Source organism: Gymnogyps californianus, chromosome 6, assembly GCF_018139145.2.
Source record: "Gymnogyps californianus isolate 813 chromosome 6, ASM1813914v2, whole genome shotgun sequence".
Lineage (NCBI taxonomy): Eukaryota > Metazoa > Chordata > Aves > Accipitriformes > Cathartidae > Gymnogyps > Gymnogyps californianus.
The window spans coordinates 37,683,066-37,698,736 of NC_059476.1; the positions used below are offsets into that span (position 1 = coordinate 37,683,066).

Sequence of the window (15,671 nt, forward strand, 5' to 3'; positions counted from 1 at the left end):
ACAAAGGACTAAACACAGCACCGAGCTCTATATCCTAAAAATGGTTACGCGTTTCATATTTGTCCACAGTCATTTTTTGAAGGATGGACGAATAAATTAGGGACCCAAATACCCTCCCAGGCTCCACATCAGCGGCTTTTCTCTAGCTCAGCCTCCCCAACACCGCTCAGATGGCAGATACGCATCTGATGCCCTCCCGGGCGCCTTTCTGCTAGCAGAGAATTGCCGGCTTTGCAAATTAGCCTCAGAAGGGAAAGAGGTGTCTCCGAACTCATCCCTCAGAGGCCTTTCACAATTTCCTCTGCAATGCCTCTCCAACCACCACTTCATTATGCCTCTGACCAGTGATCCCCGCTGAAGTACTCGCGTTGCCAAACAATACGCATTCCCCCGAGACGCTTTCTTTACAAAAATCTCTGTAATCATCTTCACATGTCTTCACTTTCCTCAGAGCAAGGGAAAAAAGAAAAAAAAAAAAAAAAAGGTGAGGGAAAAAGAGCCAATTTTGTCTTTCCCTCCCCCCAGTCTCTCACTCTCCCCACCTCTGTATAATTTCTCCTCCCCGCATGGTTCTCCCGTTATCTCTCCATCACCTTCCTGACCCAGGAAAAAGCCGAGCCTGGGTTAAGCGCAGCTTAGTCCGCAGCTGCCGGCGCAGACGGCCACACCGGCTGACGGCTTTCAATCCGTTTGTCCGCTCCACCGCTCTCCCAGCGCTTGCTCTGTCCTGCTCCCAGCTGCACTGGTTGCAAGCTCCCGGCCGACCACCCGCAGCCGTCTGTGCCCGCGGTGGCCTCGGAGGCAGGTGGATGCCACGAGCTGAGCCAGCTCCTCGTCGCGCTGCCCCAACACTTTGGCCGATAGCTTGCGTGGCCGGTGGCCAGCGCTGCCTGCCGGGCACGTCAACAGAGCAAGCCGTGGTTTGCTCATCGCTGGGTTTGAAGCGATACCGCCATGCACAGATGTGTGATGGAGAACACGGAGGGGATGGAGAACCTTTGCAGGGATTTCAAACCCAGTCGAGATCCCCGGATAATCCTGTTTCTCAGAGGATGCGGAATGGTGCAGACCTTTCCATCTCCAAGTTTGCACTCTGCAAACTGTTCTAATGATGCAGATGGGAACTATCATGGCCACACTTGACAGGGAAGCCAACTGACCTTCAAGAAGGTGCCCTCGCTTCCTCCCCTCCTCCGTGTCCCCCTCGCATGCTCTCTCACGAGCAGGGCTCACACCATGGCACGCACAACCTTCTGCTCCGCACCAGGCAGGCAATGAAACGATCGCTCACTTGGCTCAGGAATTGCCAGCTGCTGGACGTGTCCCTGCTCGAGCCATCTACTGCCTAGCCTGAAGTCTGGTCTGAACCACCAAAGCATTTCTGGATGAAGTCCAAGGACTTCATTTCCATGCCTCTGGTTTGAGAAGGGAGCCCAAGACCATGCTCTGGTTTCTGCTAAACAGAGGCTTACATGTCCTCCACCTCCTTCCCCATCCAGACAGGGATGTGGCACGTTCACAGAGAACCCGGCAATCCAGCTCCATTGCACGGAGCAGGCAAAGCTAAGGAATAAATGGGTCTTTCATCAGCAAAGGAGGAGCTCTGCTCTCAAGTGCTGGGAAAGCAAAGATGGCCTTAAGAAAAGCGGGGTAGGGAGCAGAAAACAAACGTGAGGCTGCCTAGGAGGTAGCATCCACCGGAGAGGGACACGCCGTGGGAAAGCAGGCTCCACTTCTACCTCTCTGCTGCCACTGCAACCCTATGGAGCTAGACACAGCGCAAGGCGGGGGACGGCAGGAGAGACCGGGAGAGAGACCCAGGGTAGGAATCAGACATGGGGCAGGAATTAAATGATGGGATGGGAAAGGCTGAGCGGCAAAAGGGAGCGCAGAGAGAAGAAAAGCAAAGCAGACGATGTTTTTAAATACTCAAAAAGACAGAGGAAAGGTGAGAACAAACAAACAAACAAAAAAAAGAATGAACTTTGGGACAGCAATATGAATGCATTTCTAGCAGACTCGCTGCTCTCACCTGGCAAAGAACAGGCTTGCTCAGGACATACAAGCCCACCTTTTTGTTATGACATGGGTAAAAGGAGAAGGAAAACTCTCCCATCCCTCTGTCCGTGTGCGGGTACAGGGACAGCAGCAGCAGCTCCTACATCCACCGCGGCCAGGCAGGGGACCGGGAAGGCAGGGACCAACGTGGCACTGGGTTGGGAGCAATGGGATGGATCGCAGTAGCCCATTCGGAGTGTTTTTCCAGGCTCATTGAGGAACGGATGGTGGCATAGGCATCATTTTGGAGAAACACTGCTATAACGAGGGGTTTTATAGATGAGGGCCATAATGTTTAATTGCCCTCAGCCAACGCTCTCACAGTTTAAAAAGGCCATTAAAAATACTGGCTCAAACCCAGGGAAAAAAAAAGAAAAGAAAAGAAAAGTAAAAAAAAAAAAGAGACATTGATGCCTCCTCCTTCCTCGCTATCCCTTTGGCCTTTGAGCGCCGTTCAAATCCCTAGGACGGAGCGATGCAGCTATTGCCCAGCTCTAGCGAAGAGCTACCTGTCAGCCAGGGGAAGCCCATTCCCCCGCGCAGGGGAATTTTCCCACCCCCCTCTACACGAAGGGCCGTTTGTATTGGGGAGCCGCATCCTCGAAAGGCACCGGGCTTGCTGAGCCGCTCCACTTGGAGCGGATGACTTTCATGAGATGTGAAAGGGGAACCCATCACACACCTTGCACCGGATAATTTATTAATCAAAATGTGCTCCGTCAGGACTCCTCGGCACCGAAATAGATGCTGTTGGATGTGGTTCACAGAGTCAGCAACAGACACAGTTATCATCGTATAAATAGTCCATCAGCTGCTGTGACCACCTCGCTGCTCTTCACCTTGAGTTTTTGCCCCCGTGTGATATGCAGGGAAGCATGCCAGGGCAGATACCTTGCCCCACGCTTAAATTCAAAGGGAACAAGTTATTTCCAAAGGAAAAGGGGTTATTACAACCTGAGCTTTATTTCTTCGCTCTGTGTGAAATCAAGATGCTCTAAAAAACAGGAATACTTGTTTCTCCCGCTCTTGACTTTGGTTTGGCTCTTCTTCCCAGAAGATGCAGCTCTCTCTGGGACGACTGATTCAAGCCCAAAGCTGCGTGCCGGCACTCCTCCGCACACGCCTGCTCTGCAAACAGGCATTTTTAGTACCTTCCCCAAAAGATTTAATTGCCCGTTCTAGCACAACCGGCAGAATTTCTGATCTTGCAGAGCCACAAAAGAAGCTCGGATTAAATGCTTGCACGGTTCCCTTTTTTAGAACCGAACGTACAGTACGAGAAAAGAAAAGGAGAGATTTATCACCCGAGGTGCAATCCCCTTCCCGAAGCCCCCGGGAGCTGTGCCCGGGTACCAGAGAGGAGAACAGAGCCCGCAGAGTTTAAAGGTTCCTGCTCCGAGTGTAATTCATCACACGAAAGGATGCTGAGTCTTGGACCACAACCACCATTCCCCCACGTCATCTAAAATGTGGTCGGTGGCTCAAAGCGAAGGCAAATCACCAGCACTGCCAGGCTTGGCTTTTTTCCTCCCAGCCTTTCCTCTTTCCATGAATCTAACCCTAAAACCTGCTACGGGAGAGCAGCCAACAGCTGGATTGGGAGTCAAGACAGCAGAGCAACGCAGGGAAAACTGCCGTAAATGTTTATTTCACTCATTTCTGTAAACGCAACACTTGAACCCTCCACCTGAGCTCGCAGAGGATTTTGTCCTAACAAACCGGGCGCAGAAGGCAGCGTGCATTCCCGGAGAGAACGGGCTGCTCCGGGCTGCCAGGCATCGCCACCTCAGAGCAGCAGTTGCAGAACACTCTCTCAGCCCGCAGCTAAAGGATGCATACACATAAAATTGCCACTTTCTTAACGGCTACTGTGCCTGGGCTGGGTTGAGAGACCCACAAATCACCTCTCCTGCCTCTCCCACAGCTCTAGGCAGACTCATCAGGAGAACATGAAAGGAGTACACCGTAATACGCCTGATAACAAGTCTGAATCGGCTTTTAACATAAACCCCACATCTCCAGACTCAACGCCTTTCAGAAAATCTTCCATTAAAAACCATCTCGGAGGCAGTTGTTTTCTCTAGCCCCAGCATGAACAGAGACAGCACAGGTTCATCCTTCTCCAGTGGTTGCCAACATCTTGAATACACATTAAATCCCAGGAAGTTAAATAGGAAGTCCCAGAAATTAAACAAAAAATATGCTTTTGTTTCATATTTACACATAAATGGGAATGTATAGTTTTAATTACCGAAGGCCATTTGCTGGGGGACCACCTGCCATGCAAACCATTATCCCAACCGTATCTCTTTCCAGCGATTTCTGGATTGCCAGGGAGCCAAAGCAAGATGCCAACGTGACAACGAAGCATCATTAGCAGCGCGGAGGAAGACGGGGAGCAACTGAGCCAAGAAAAGAGGGGCTGCGTCCGCAGCCACCATCTCTTCTTTGTGCTGTCTCATCCCCTTGCATTGGCAGGGTGGGAAAAACAGCCTTTGATGAATAACTCGGCGTGAGGCACTTTTCCACCCATCAGCGTGTCCTCCTACAGAAATGTTCTGCTATGATGACTGCCTTTAAATCACACTGGAAGGCCCTCCCAGCAGGTGTAATTTATGAGGACTTTAACACCCTAGTAGTTCACCGAGCGAACCGAATGTGGGAAAAAGCCGGCGCGACGCAGGCCAACTGGCAACAGGAATATTAAAATTAGCAGGTCCTATTTCCAAGGATCCTCCCTGACGTCCGGTTTAAGGGACTCAGGGAAGTGGTTTGCTTTGCCCTGCCTTCTTTATTAAGTCAGGTCGAAACACAAAGGGAGGTGTCAGCAGCTGAGGGCTGGGAGACCCCTTTGGCCACTTAACCTTACCTCAGGGGTTCGTGCTGCACTGTCAAAACGAAGGCAGCGGAGGACTCCAGATCTGTTAAGACCATGTGAAACATGCTCTGAGAGCTACTGCACTGATTTTTACATATATATATATATATGAGATATTTTATTCCTTAGCAGGAAAACCAGAAGAAAGACGGAGAACAATTCCTTTCAGACAGGCTTCCCTCTTGCTTTTGTAACTTACACTTCTCTTACACTGTGCAAATAATGTTTTTTAATTCCTGCTTCCCTTGGGATGCACCAGCTTTAGGAAGGGAGCCGCTTTGCCAGAAACTGCATCAGTCTCCTAAAACAATCAACTCCGGGGGAAAAAAAAAATATGCCCTAAGGGTTTGTGAAGAGCCCTAAGGACCAGGTCACTGACCGAAAGCCCCGCGCTCCCTCCCCTCTCTCCTGCAGGACTTTCCAAGCCCCGGGAAGGACGTATAGATTGCCCTTGTGCAATCTCCCATTGCCCATCCATCACCGCACCTGAAATGTGTCAGGCGGGCAGAGACTGACGTTCGGGTATCTTGCAGGGCCCTGGGACCCCTTCCCTTGCTTTAACCCTTTGATGCCTGCCCAAGCAGCACAAGTCACCTTCACATCTTCGTGCCAGGAGACGTGAAGTCTCCTGACTGTCCTGGAAATAAATGAAACCCAAAGTTTACCGCCAGCGAGCAAAGCGCGAGACTGCAGTCATACAATACGTTTTCCTAACGAGAGCTCGCGGGCCAAAGTCCCCTCCTGCCTATTAATTAAATTGCCGTTTAATTCACGATAAAAATCTTTCTCTTAAAGAGCCAAAGGATTCCCCATGCCCCAGGCGATGTGCAGCAGCAGCAAACGTGAAAACACACTGCCGTCTGCAGGCCTGATCCTGCCGAGAGTGCCGGGGCCCTCCGATTTCCACCGGGAAAATCAATCTCTGTTAGACCAGAGAGTTCCCCTAAATGAAAAGCCTTATCTAGAACAGGTCGTGTTATACAACAAGTCACTCGCTTTGCCTGGGAAATGAAAGATGATGAGGCAGAGTCCCCGGTACAGAGGCTATCTCCATAAATCTGCCAAAGAGGAACTGTGGATTACTTTGCTGGATTAATTATCTGTCCTTCAAACAGAGTCCTGACCTCAGCGGCTGAGCATCTCCAACCTGTCAAAGCAGCCAGGGAACCGGGGAGGGAGGGCTTTTGCAGGGCACTGGCCACGGGCTGCCTGCACCCTCCTTTTCGCCTGGGAAAAGCGGCAGACACACTCATCGGAGCGGTGGTGGGAGCCCCGGCACCGACCAGCCTGTCGGCACGAGGGTCTGGAATTGCGAGGTCTCAATTTGGATTTCTTTTTCAAATGGCCTTTTGCAGGGTGGTGATTCCACTCCCTGCAAGGCGCGGGGTGAAAAAGTGCGTGTTTTCATGGGGTTAAAACACTCAGATTGGGAAGAAGGGGGAGAAACAACTGAATGGCTTTTCCCTACAAGATATGGAAATCATTCCCAGTGCAGGCAGGCAGGCAGCAGGCAGGCTCCTCTGCCCCGACAGGACAACTAGCCAAAGTCATGACACAGCTAGATCAGTGCTCCTCCGTCATTTCAGGCTTAACAGCTTTGTAAGCTGGCGGCATAAAGTTAAGTCTTATTTTATGTGGTTATGGTTAATCTTTTAGTTTTATTGTTTTCCTGTCAGGGGAGGACCTTGTGCTGGAGATAGCCGTATAAATAAGAGCTGCTGCAGTATATCCCAAGGCACAGCTACCCAAGGGATGGAGCTGAATAGGATACCAGCAATTCCAAATTAATTTTTATACCCCGCCTCCAAATCATACCAATGCTTTAGATATTAATACCAAAGGAATGATAAATGGCTAGGTTGCTTTTCAGCTCTCTCGCTGCTGTATATTCAACCCCAGCCGGTAAAATCAGACCGGCCACATGCGAGCCCTGTGCTCGAAGTCCTGGGAGAGCTGGGAAGAGGCATCACCCATCCCTGCCGTGAAATGGGAACAGCATCACCGCCACCTCCCCTCGTGCAAGTGAGCTGAAGAGCCAAGTATAATTACTACCTCCACCAGCCATTTTCACTTTTGCTTACGGTTGGTTTCTAATTTAATTTGCTTCCCCATTCCCATATGTTAGGCCATTTTTTTTTTTTTTTTTTTGCAAAGTTGCCATAAAAATTTACCAGCTCAGGCACAAAATCTGTTCACTGACCTTTACCATCGTGATTGAGGATAATGACAAATTAATTAGGCTTTACCTGCCTGCCAAAAAAAATCGCTTGCCTTGGGTGAGCAGGATTTTGGAGGCGCGCTAGCTGCCGGTTCCTGTGTCTGGACTCTCAGACATCAGAAGGTAACATCTTCTTTCAAAAGCCAGGAGCAAATCATGGAAAGTATAAGAGAATGCCTTGAGCAGAGCGGGGGAGGCACTCGCACTCTTACTGACTTCAGAAAAAAAATTGTTTGCCCCATGACCATGTTTTCTTTAAAATTTGCCCTCAGCCACGCACCTCGGCCACAGTCCGGCAGCCGAACGGAGCTGGTGAACTCCGGCTCTGGCAACGAACTCAACTCGAAGTGGAAGCAGAGCATCCTGAAGCCTGGCTTCAGGGATTTTGGAAACCTCTGCCTTAAGCCAAAGGCAGGGTGAGGATGGGGAGGAGGCAGGAGGCGACAGCGGGTTTCTGCAGTCATCCCTTGGTCCGTCCACGGGCTGATCCTTCCCCAGGCACCACCGCTCTGCAAGATGCTGCTGCCAACAGGAGAAGGTCTCCTGGCCAGTTATGAAAACACTCTGCAATTCTCATGTGTGGGCAAAAAAAAAAAAAAAAAAAAAAAAAAAGAAAATAATGCCAAGCAGTTTAATCACTCTTTGATGTGTTCTGCCTGATTCTCAGATATGAGAGCTGCCCCCCACCAGGCGGGACCAGGGGCAGGGATTAAGCTCTTGGCATACGCAAGCAGACGCGAGGCTGTTTGTGCTGATCTGCCTGCCTGTCACTCCGCACCCCGCTGCCACCAGGCTCCAGGAGCATGCCTGGCTCCCTTCCACCATCCCTCTGCCCGGCCGTAACGGCCAGGCTGACGGCTACCCTGGCACTGAGCGGGGGACGCCTGCAAAGGGACGCCGTGGCTGTTTCGCAGGAAAACCAAAGATAGACATGGGAGCAAGAGCATGCGTGAACGTTCCAGGTAAAAATCCAGGGTCCAAGGTTTTGTTTCCTTGATTCAGTAGAGCAGCTGTGACCGTCCGATGAGCAGAAAGCCTGACGTGACCACAAGCGGATGGGTGCATTTAGCAAATTAACCCTCTATAGATTGCACGGTTGTTTCTGTAGGTTTAAGCCATCAAAAAAAGGCTCTTGGAAACCCAGAGTTGTTTGTATCGCACCGGTGCTGACAAGCGAAAATTAGATACCTACAGCATAACCCATACGGAGTCAGAAAAAGGGTCCGTGGCCATCAGCAGATGCCCAAAGGAGGGTGTACGAACAGGACAAGGGTGATTTCCCAGCTGCTGACCATCTTCAGGCTTTGGGCTGGGTGAGGTTTCTGTAAGCTGAAGGCTTTTACCGTCCTCACGGTAGTTCAGCGGCCTCTACAAAATTAGTTTGAGGTTTCAGTCCCATCTCCAGTGAAAAAGGGCCTGTATCAGCCAAAAGAACATCCCTGCTGCACTTTGGCCAGTTGATACATGCAATCTGGGGGAATCTCTCATTTAATTCATGCCGGGGGAACATTAGAATAAATTGCAGAGGGAATTAGAGGAATAAATAATCCTTGCATCTTCAAAGGCAGACTGACCTGGATACTTGCAGTCAGGATCAGTGGACTTGAAAGTCAGGGTGAAATCACCTTGACCCTAGAGGTTGATTAAAAGAGTGTTTGAAACGGCTGGGCTTTGAGGAAGAGAAACTGGGAAATTATTTCCGCACGTGTAGCTCAAAGGAGCTGCCAGCCAGCACCCGAAGCACGTGGCACAGCAGGGAGAGGAGGCACTGCTACCATTTCTTGCCGTGAAGATCCCCCCGAAAAGCAATGCCAGAAATAGGGTTACAACCCAGACCCACCAAGCTGGTCCCTCACTCCTGGGTTCATCGGAGTAGTCTGTCCGTCCCCGAGGCACAGGCCCACTAAAGCAGCGCCCGAGTGCAGCCCAGCAAGCATCAAAATCTGCCTTGGATATACCAGAGGCTCGCTGACCTCAAGGCATCTTAAATGAGATGGCTCCAGTTCCAAAAATTGGCCTTTCCAAAACGCAGCTATGTTTTATCTGGAAACGTCTGCCCAGACTGCCCTGCCCCTGCCTCTTTCGCCATCAGAAGAGGTCCACAAGCTATAGACCCAAAGGAGCCAAGCATTGCCCAGCAAGGATCCACGGGTGACCGGCTACATCAGTTTCAGCAAGCTACCCATGCGCACTGGGAAGGGTTCCCCAGCCTTCAGAGCCAGTCTATGAAGGCAGGATTAATCCACGTGCCTGTCAGAAGGCAGAAACCCTCCACTGCCCTAATTAAGCTTCATTCTCTAGCCCTGCACCCTCGCGGGTCCGGCCTCCTGCCTCCCAGCTTGCGAAGCTCCGGCAATGCTTTGAGAGGCCAGCCCTCGGCACGGAGGCTTTCGGGAAACGCCACGGAAACCACCAGGAGCCGTTCAGCCCGTAATCAGTCCCGTTCGCTCCCTAAACAATAACCACCGCACCGCCAGCAAGAGTTTTACGCCCGGCTGTTTGCAGGTCTCCTCCATGGCGTTGTGTGAAGCGGAGCTGTTTGTTTGTGGCTCGCCGTTAGGACTGAAAGGTTTTGCTACGAGATATTGTCAAATTTGTTAGAAATAACGTCCGCTGCTTGAGGAAAGGGAGATGCCACGAACGATGCGCTCTGACAGCGCCGAAGGCAAAGAAAGCTTTTCAGAGAGGTAAAAGCTTTCAGTTGCAGCAGTAGGCGACAGTAATTAGTGATGCTGAATCAAAAGAGCAAGCAGTACAGTCAAGGAGAAACTTAGCCAAATATAATTTCCCAGGCACGGGCTCTACAAAGACTTGTTGCAGGGCTAGCTCCTCCATCCCCGCTGGGCTCCCCACCGCGTCCCCCCCGTGACTTACCCGAGACGATGGTGTAGCCGATGCCGCGGGGACGGCCCTTGTCCTGGTCGATCGCCGTTATCATCCGCACGGTGGTACCCTGGGGAGGGAGAGCAGACACGTGTTACAGCCACCCCGGCCGAGCGCTGCTGGGGCTCCCTGCCAAGGCATTGCACCTCTTATCGTGGGCCACGTGCTTAGGAAAACCTGTCCAAGGACAAAGCATGTCACGGAAAAGTCCCATCACCTGCTTCTTGGGGCAGTTCAGGCTCACCACTCATCATTGCTCTTGGGCAAGCTGCAAAACTCTGCTAACTCACGCCAGGATGTAGCTGGCGATGCTGAGGGCATGACCAGGAGAACACGTCCTCTAACTGAACCACTGAGCAGGCTGAGCTTGACTGTGCAGTAGGTCTGCACCAGGGCAAGTGTCCATAGGGACTGGAGAGAGCACCACCAGACTCATTCCCCATGCTGCTTAGCCCCTGCCCAGAGGAGGAGGATTTGAAGCAAGGTCAGCGTGGTAAGCACAGCTATCGGTGCTCGAGGAAGAAGAGGAAGGAGGAACTGAAGGTGCAGCATTAGCAAAGCCAGGACATGCCTCCTCACAGCAGCATCACAACTGCACAGGCTCTGGCTGAGAGGCAAAATCATACGCCACTCCGCCACAGAGATATTCACTCTGCAGTCCCTCGGGAACCAAAGGCACAACAATTCCCTCTCACCGCGACCTTCAGCACTGGTCACTACATCAGTTTTATCTACCGCTGGCTTCCCAGTTTCAACTGGTCCTTTTCTCCCCCTGCGTTCTTCAAATGAGGCACCCCTGTTGAGGAGGGATGCTCGCGCTGGCCATCAGCGTCCAGCTGCATAACCAACTAAGCGAGCTGCAGAGATTTTAATTGAAACATTTAAGGAGGAGGAGGAGGGTTGGACAGATGCTGAGAACAGAGGATTGCCCACAGGCAGGAGCTTCTGCAACTGCCAGCTCACCCATTCTCATCCTCCAGCCTGCGGAACAGATCTGTTTCTTATAGCCCAGCAGAAAGGTCCACGAGGCCAAGAGTCCCCCCAAAATCAATGAAGAACATAAAAGTGACCCAAAATTCTTGTTTAGTTCTTTAACTAAAAAACATCACACGCTTATGTCAACTCCATAAGCTGTACTTCCCCCGCCGCACTGCAGTGAGCCTGTGTGAATACAAACACACGCACATGCACATAATTAATGTAGTGTGAAAAAACTTACAACTCAGCTGTTCTTGTTTTCATGGGTTTATTAACAGTGGGAAAAGAAGCAATTTTTTTTTTTTTTTTGCCCTCAAAGGAAATGTCAACAGAGGCATTTGCATATCTAACGAGGGAGCAGCGTTGAGTTTGCCCTGCAATCCATCAGTTGAAGGCCAAAGGGAAAGCTGCTGCAAAAACATCACCGGTGGAAGGCAAGGACTTGCCATCTTCCCTGGCTTTCAGAGCCATGCCCCTGCGGGCTCGATGGAGATGTTTTGCTGCTGCTGGCCATAAAGAAGGCTCCTGGGGCCAGGCAGACTGCCTGTTCCCTGATCTCCGAGGGCATTTCAATGGACTCCTTAAGTAAATCCACGTTATTACCCGAGAACATTAGCCATAAATCCCAGGTCACTGGCCTTTGAGCAGCACTCGGCTGGTGAGGCTCAGCAGCCGCCGGAGAGCCTCTAAATCACCGACAATAACTGTGCTTTCCAAAGGAGCAAGGATAGATAAAAAGCACAAGAAAAGCGGGAAAGGAGCAGGTGGGAAAGCAGAACAAGGGATGTGGAAAGGAGGGCAAGGCAAAGAGGAGAAAAAATAAGGAGAGGCATGCGATCCAGCGTGCTCTCCCCCAGCATACTCTGCTTTAATCCGCCGTTCCCAAAGGGCAGGCGTGAGCCCTGCTCCGCTCCCTGGCAAAACGAGAGCTCCTCCGTGGCAGGGGCGGTGGGAGAAGGCACTTGGTCCATCTGACAGCTCGCTCATCGCCTGTCAAAAAGCGAGGGAGCGGTGCAGAATGATAAGTGTCGCCTGCTGTGCGGCACATTTCAAAGGGAAGGCAGCTGTGGGAGAAGGCAGGGCTCCCGCGATGGCCGAGGAATGGCAATCGGCCCGCCGACGCTGCGGACGCTTTATCTGCGGGAAAGGTCCCTCCTGGAGGAGCCAAGGGGAAGGGCTGTTGGGAGAGATAAAAGGATGAGCGCAGATGTTGCAGCAGGGAAAGTCTGGGAGGAGAAGAGAGGGAATCTCGTTCAGATATCTCAGCAGCGCGTGCCATAGAGACGTCCATAGGAAAGAAATTATCCAGACATCTGATCGCAAGAATGAGGGCTGCTAGAGAGCATGCTAAGGTTCACCTGGTCCTTGGCAAGCCCGTGATGATGGCTTCCACACTGCTGGTTTTTGAGACTGAGTCTCCCACTCTTCTCCTTGCAGCCCTGTGTGTCTCCTCCTTCTCCACAAGCTCCTTCACCAGCCCCTCCTGGGTATGAGCCACACTTCACCAGCGACTGAGAAACACGTGCCGGAGTGGAGCTGAGCTCCCTACCATTCGTGGATGCCGTCTCCTGGAACCACAGCAAGGGCAGGGACCTGGGCACCTCTTCGCATCCCGCCTGGTTTCCATCCTTCTTGCCAGCTCCTTCACAAGAGTCTTCCAATATTCACAAGACTGGCAGATCCCAGCTCCTGGGAATGGATGATCCCTCCCCAAGCATCCACACAGTGTTTAGGATCAAACTTGATCCTTCTGGGGAAGAGGCTGAACAAGTGCCACAGGATAGGCATAATGTTTAGCCACGTCACTGGTGGCAATTATTAGTCTTGTAGTGAGTGGTAACAACTGAAGACAGCCTTGGAGCATGGCTGCTCAGCACGGTCAACAGGAAGGAGTATTCCCATTCAGCATGTGTTGGAGTGAGGTGATGTGATGCAAAACGTGATGCTACACACAGGCTATATTCACGTCTTAGTACCTGTGATGATCACGAAGTGCCTTGCCCACCATACCAGAGAGATAACTAACCAGAAAGGACAGACTAGAAATGGGAAAACACCCCAAACCAAAACAAACCCTTGATCACGGCCATACCACGATGGCAAAGATTGACCTCTCACCAACCACATCTCAACAACTTCCAATTTCTCTTCCAAAATCCTATTGGACCACAACACCATTCCTTTTGCTATCTAGGTCTTGGCATGGCAAGGGCAGGAGATGCTGTGCCCTGCCTCCCCTGAGGCAGCCAACTGCACCCCTAAATTGGAGCGGACCCTCCCACCATCTCTAGCCAAACACATCTGGCAAGGCTTCCACTTACTCATGGAAATCCCAAGTTGACTTCCAGCACCAACAGCTCCGCCCAGGGCTTACCCCAGGTATTTGTGGCATGAACCTGTGGCTCTTAGAAACTCCCAAATATTCCTGACATTTCTCAAAACAAGTAACAACTCCTCTACCTACCACAGACAATGGTGGCTGCAAGGAAAGGACTCGGCTGGTGAGCGTAGACCGAAGCACCAGAACAGAATAACTCTCTCCCTCCAGGGAAGGAGGAAGAAGGTTTAGAAAAGTAATAATCTGGAAAAGCCTATGCTTAAAAAAAAGGCAAAGAAAATAAAGAATGGCACATTATCCAAACAAAATCTGAGGGTTTTTTGAAGAGGGGCAGGGGTAAATCAATCCTTTTTTAATAAAACCCTGAGCTTTTAATAAAGCGTTCACACTGATGGGCTGGAAATATTGTAAGAAAGAATTAACTTGGAGCTATTGAGACTCTAGGGCAAAAATAGCACTGATTCTACATTATTTCTTCAATCCAAGGAGTTTTTGAGGAGGAGGGGGACGGTACTGAAGAATTAAAACTGTTTTAATGATCTTTGACACGTATCTGTACCATGCTATTGCAAGGGAACACAGCTGCCGATCTTGGGACCAAGTGCCAAAGGGGTTTGCCCCTCCTCTTGCCTTCGCGTGGCTCCCTGCGGGATGAAGCACACTTTCATAGGCCTCAGCTTGTCTCTTGGCGAGTGGCTTCCTCCTCTTTCACCCCCAAAGTGAAGCTGCGATGCTGCCTGGACCATGCACCACCTAAAGTCCAAAAGCAGGGGCTCATCAGACCAACAGCATCTCTGTAAGGGGAAACGGCCCCTCTCCTCCAGCCCCGATTAACTTGTCTGGAGAACATCAACGATGCTATCCAGTCTACAGACACTGTGAGGATGGACACCCAAAAGGACTCTGAGGATGAAAAATACAACGCGGCCAAGCTTTGCCACAGCTGCAGGCAGCTTTGGCGCACTCGGGTGCCCTGGGAGAGATGTCTGAGGCACGCTAGGATGATAAGCAGCGTCAAGAAAGAAGATACAACAGCTCCAGGGACAGCAAAGTCTCTCCCCGCTGCATCCTCTTCCTTTGCCCGATAAGAAATTTCTTGCTTCTCAGTGTCCGAATAAGCATGTGCCCAAAACGCTTCTAAATTATGCTACCAGGTCCCAGCCTGAGAAAAATAAGAGCTACGACGGCACTTCTCTCCCCTCTCGCGCCCCTCCACCCCTTTTTCTTCTTCTTCTTCTCTTACAGGATTAGGGACTTGAAAGGCAAAGCGCAGCCCAGCGTTGCAGGAGGAGGAGGGGGGGGAAGCGCTTCAGAAAGCTGCCACGGCAAAAAAAATCCTATTTCTCACTTCTTAATTCCAGTCAATTCCAGTCAAAGGGCTGATAGAGATCTGTTTGCGGTAATTTGCTGCAGTTTATCCACTCTTTTCACCTTCTATCGGCTCTTCACTGACGGGCTGGCTGACATGCTGTTACTCGAGTGAGGAAATTAAAATTTGATGCAATAATCCCAAATAAGACGGATTTTATTAGGTAATGTATACACTTTAGATGAGGTATTCTCGCCTGATACATTGATAGAGGAACACAGACATGCTGTGCACCACAGATAAAAAGAGAGGCAAGAGAGACGGAGAGCGGGCGCATGGAGCAGCAGCAAGTCTCCGCTCTGTAGATTTGGGGCTGGGATGAGATGTCTCGAGCACATTTTGACCTGCTGAGCCCGACGGCAGGGCAAACGTCACCCACGAATGCACTGCAGCCTGTTGGCTTGACCTGGGAGCCTGTTTTTTGGACAGGAGTTGGCCAAACCCAGACTCCTCACCCAAATTTGCTGTTATCTTTTCGGTAACCAAGCTATTCTGCAGGGTGACAGTTTCCACTCCGCACGTGCGACTGGCTCCCTCGGGTGGTAGGGCAGAGCTGATGAGAAGGCTTCCCGTGGAGAGACAAAAATGCACACGTTAAACCCCAGGCTTGCCATAGCAAGCCACGTCCTTGTTTCAGCAGCGGAGATTTCTCCCGGGAAGGATAGGACTTTGGGTCCAAACCAGAGAGCAATACCACTCAAAGTACTGCCCACGTTCAGCAGTTGTCTTCTTCACCGTGTCTGTAGTGGCGCCTATCCATCTCGGATATCTCAGTGCCTTTGGAGATGTTACATGAGGCCGAGAGAAATGAAAATCTCTAAAGCCATCAGAAAACTGCTAACAGTTTGGTGAGCACTCCTTCATTCATTCCCTATTTCAGGTTACATAGTGATCATGTGCTGCTTTGCCTACCGTAAACAGTGTACGTTCTGGGAATAACCGTGATGCA

At 51.0% G+C, this 15,671-nt stretch overlaps 1 protein-coding gene across 1 annotated transcript in view; it reads right to left on the reverse strand.

Annotated features, from left to right (window-relative positions):
- CDH23 (cadherin related 23) overlaps window positions 1-15,671 on the reverse strand; it is a 160,759-nt gene that overhangs the window by 97,293 nt on the left and 47,795 nt on the right. The window contains 1 exon segment of the mRNA XM_050899416.1: window positions 10,029-10,107. Coding sequence (XP_050755373.1) covers window positions 10,029-10,107 — 79 coding nt within the window.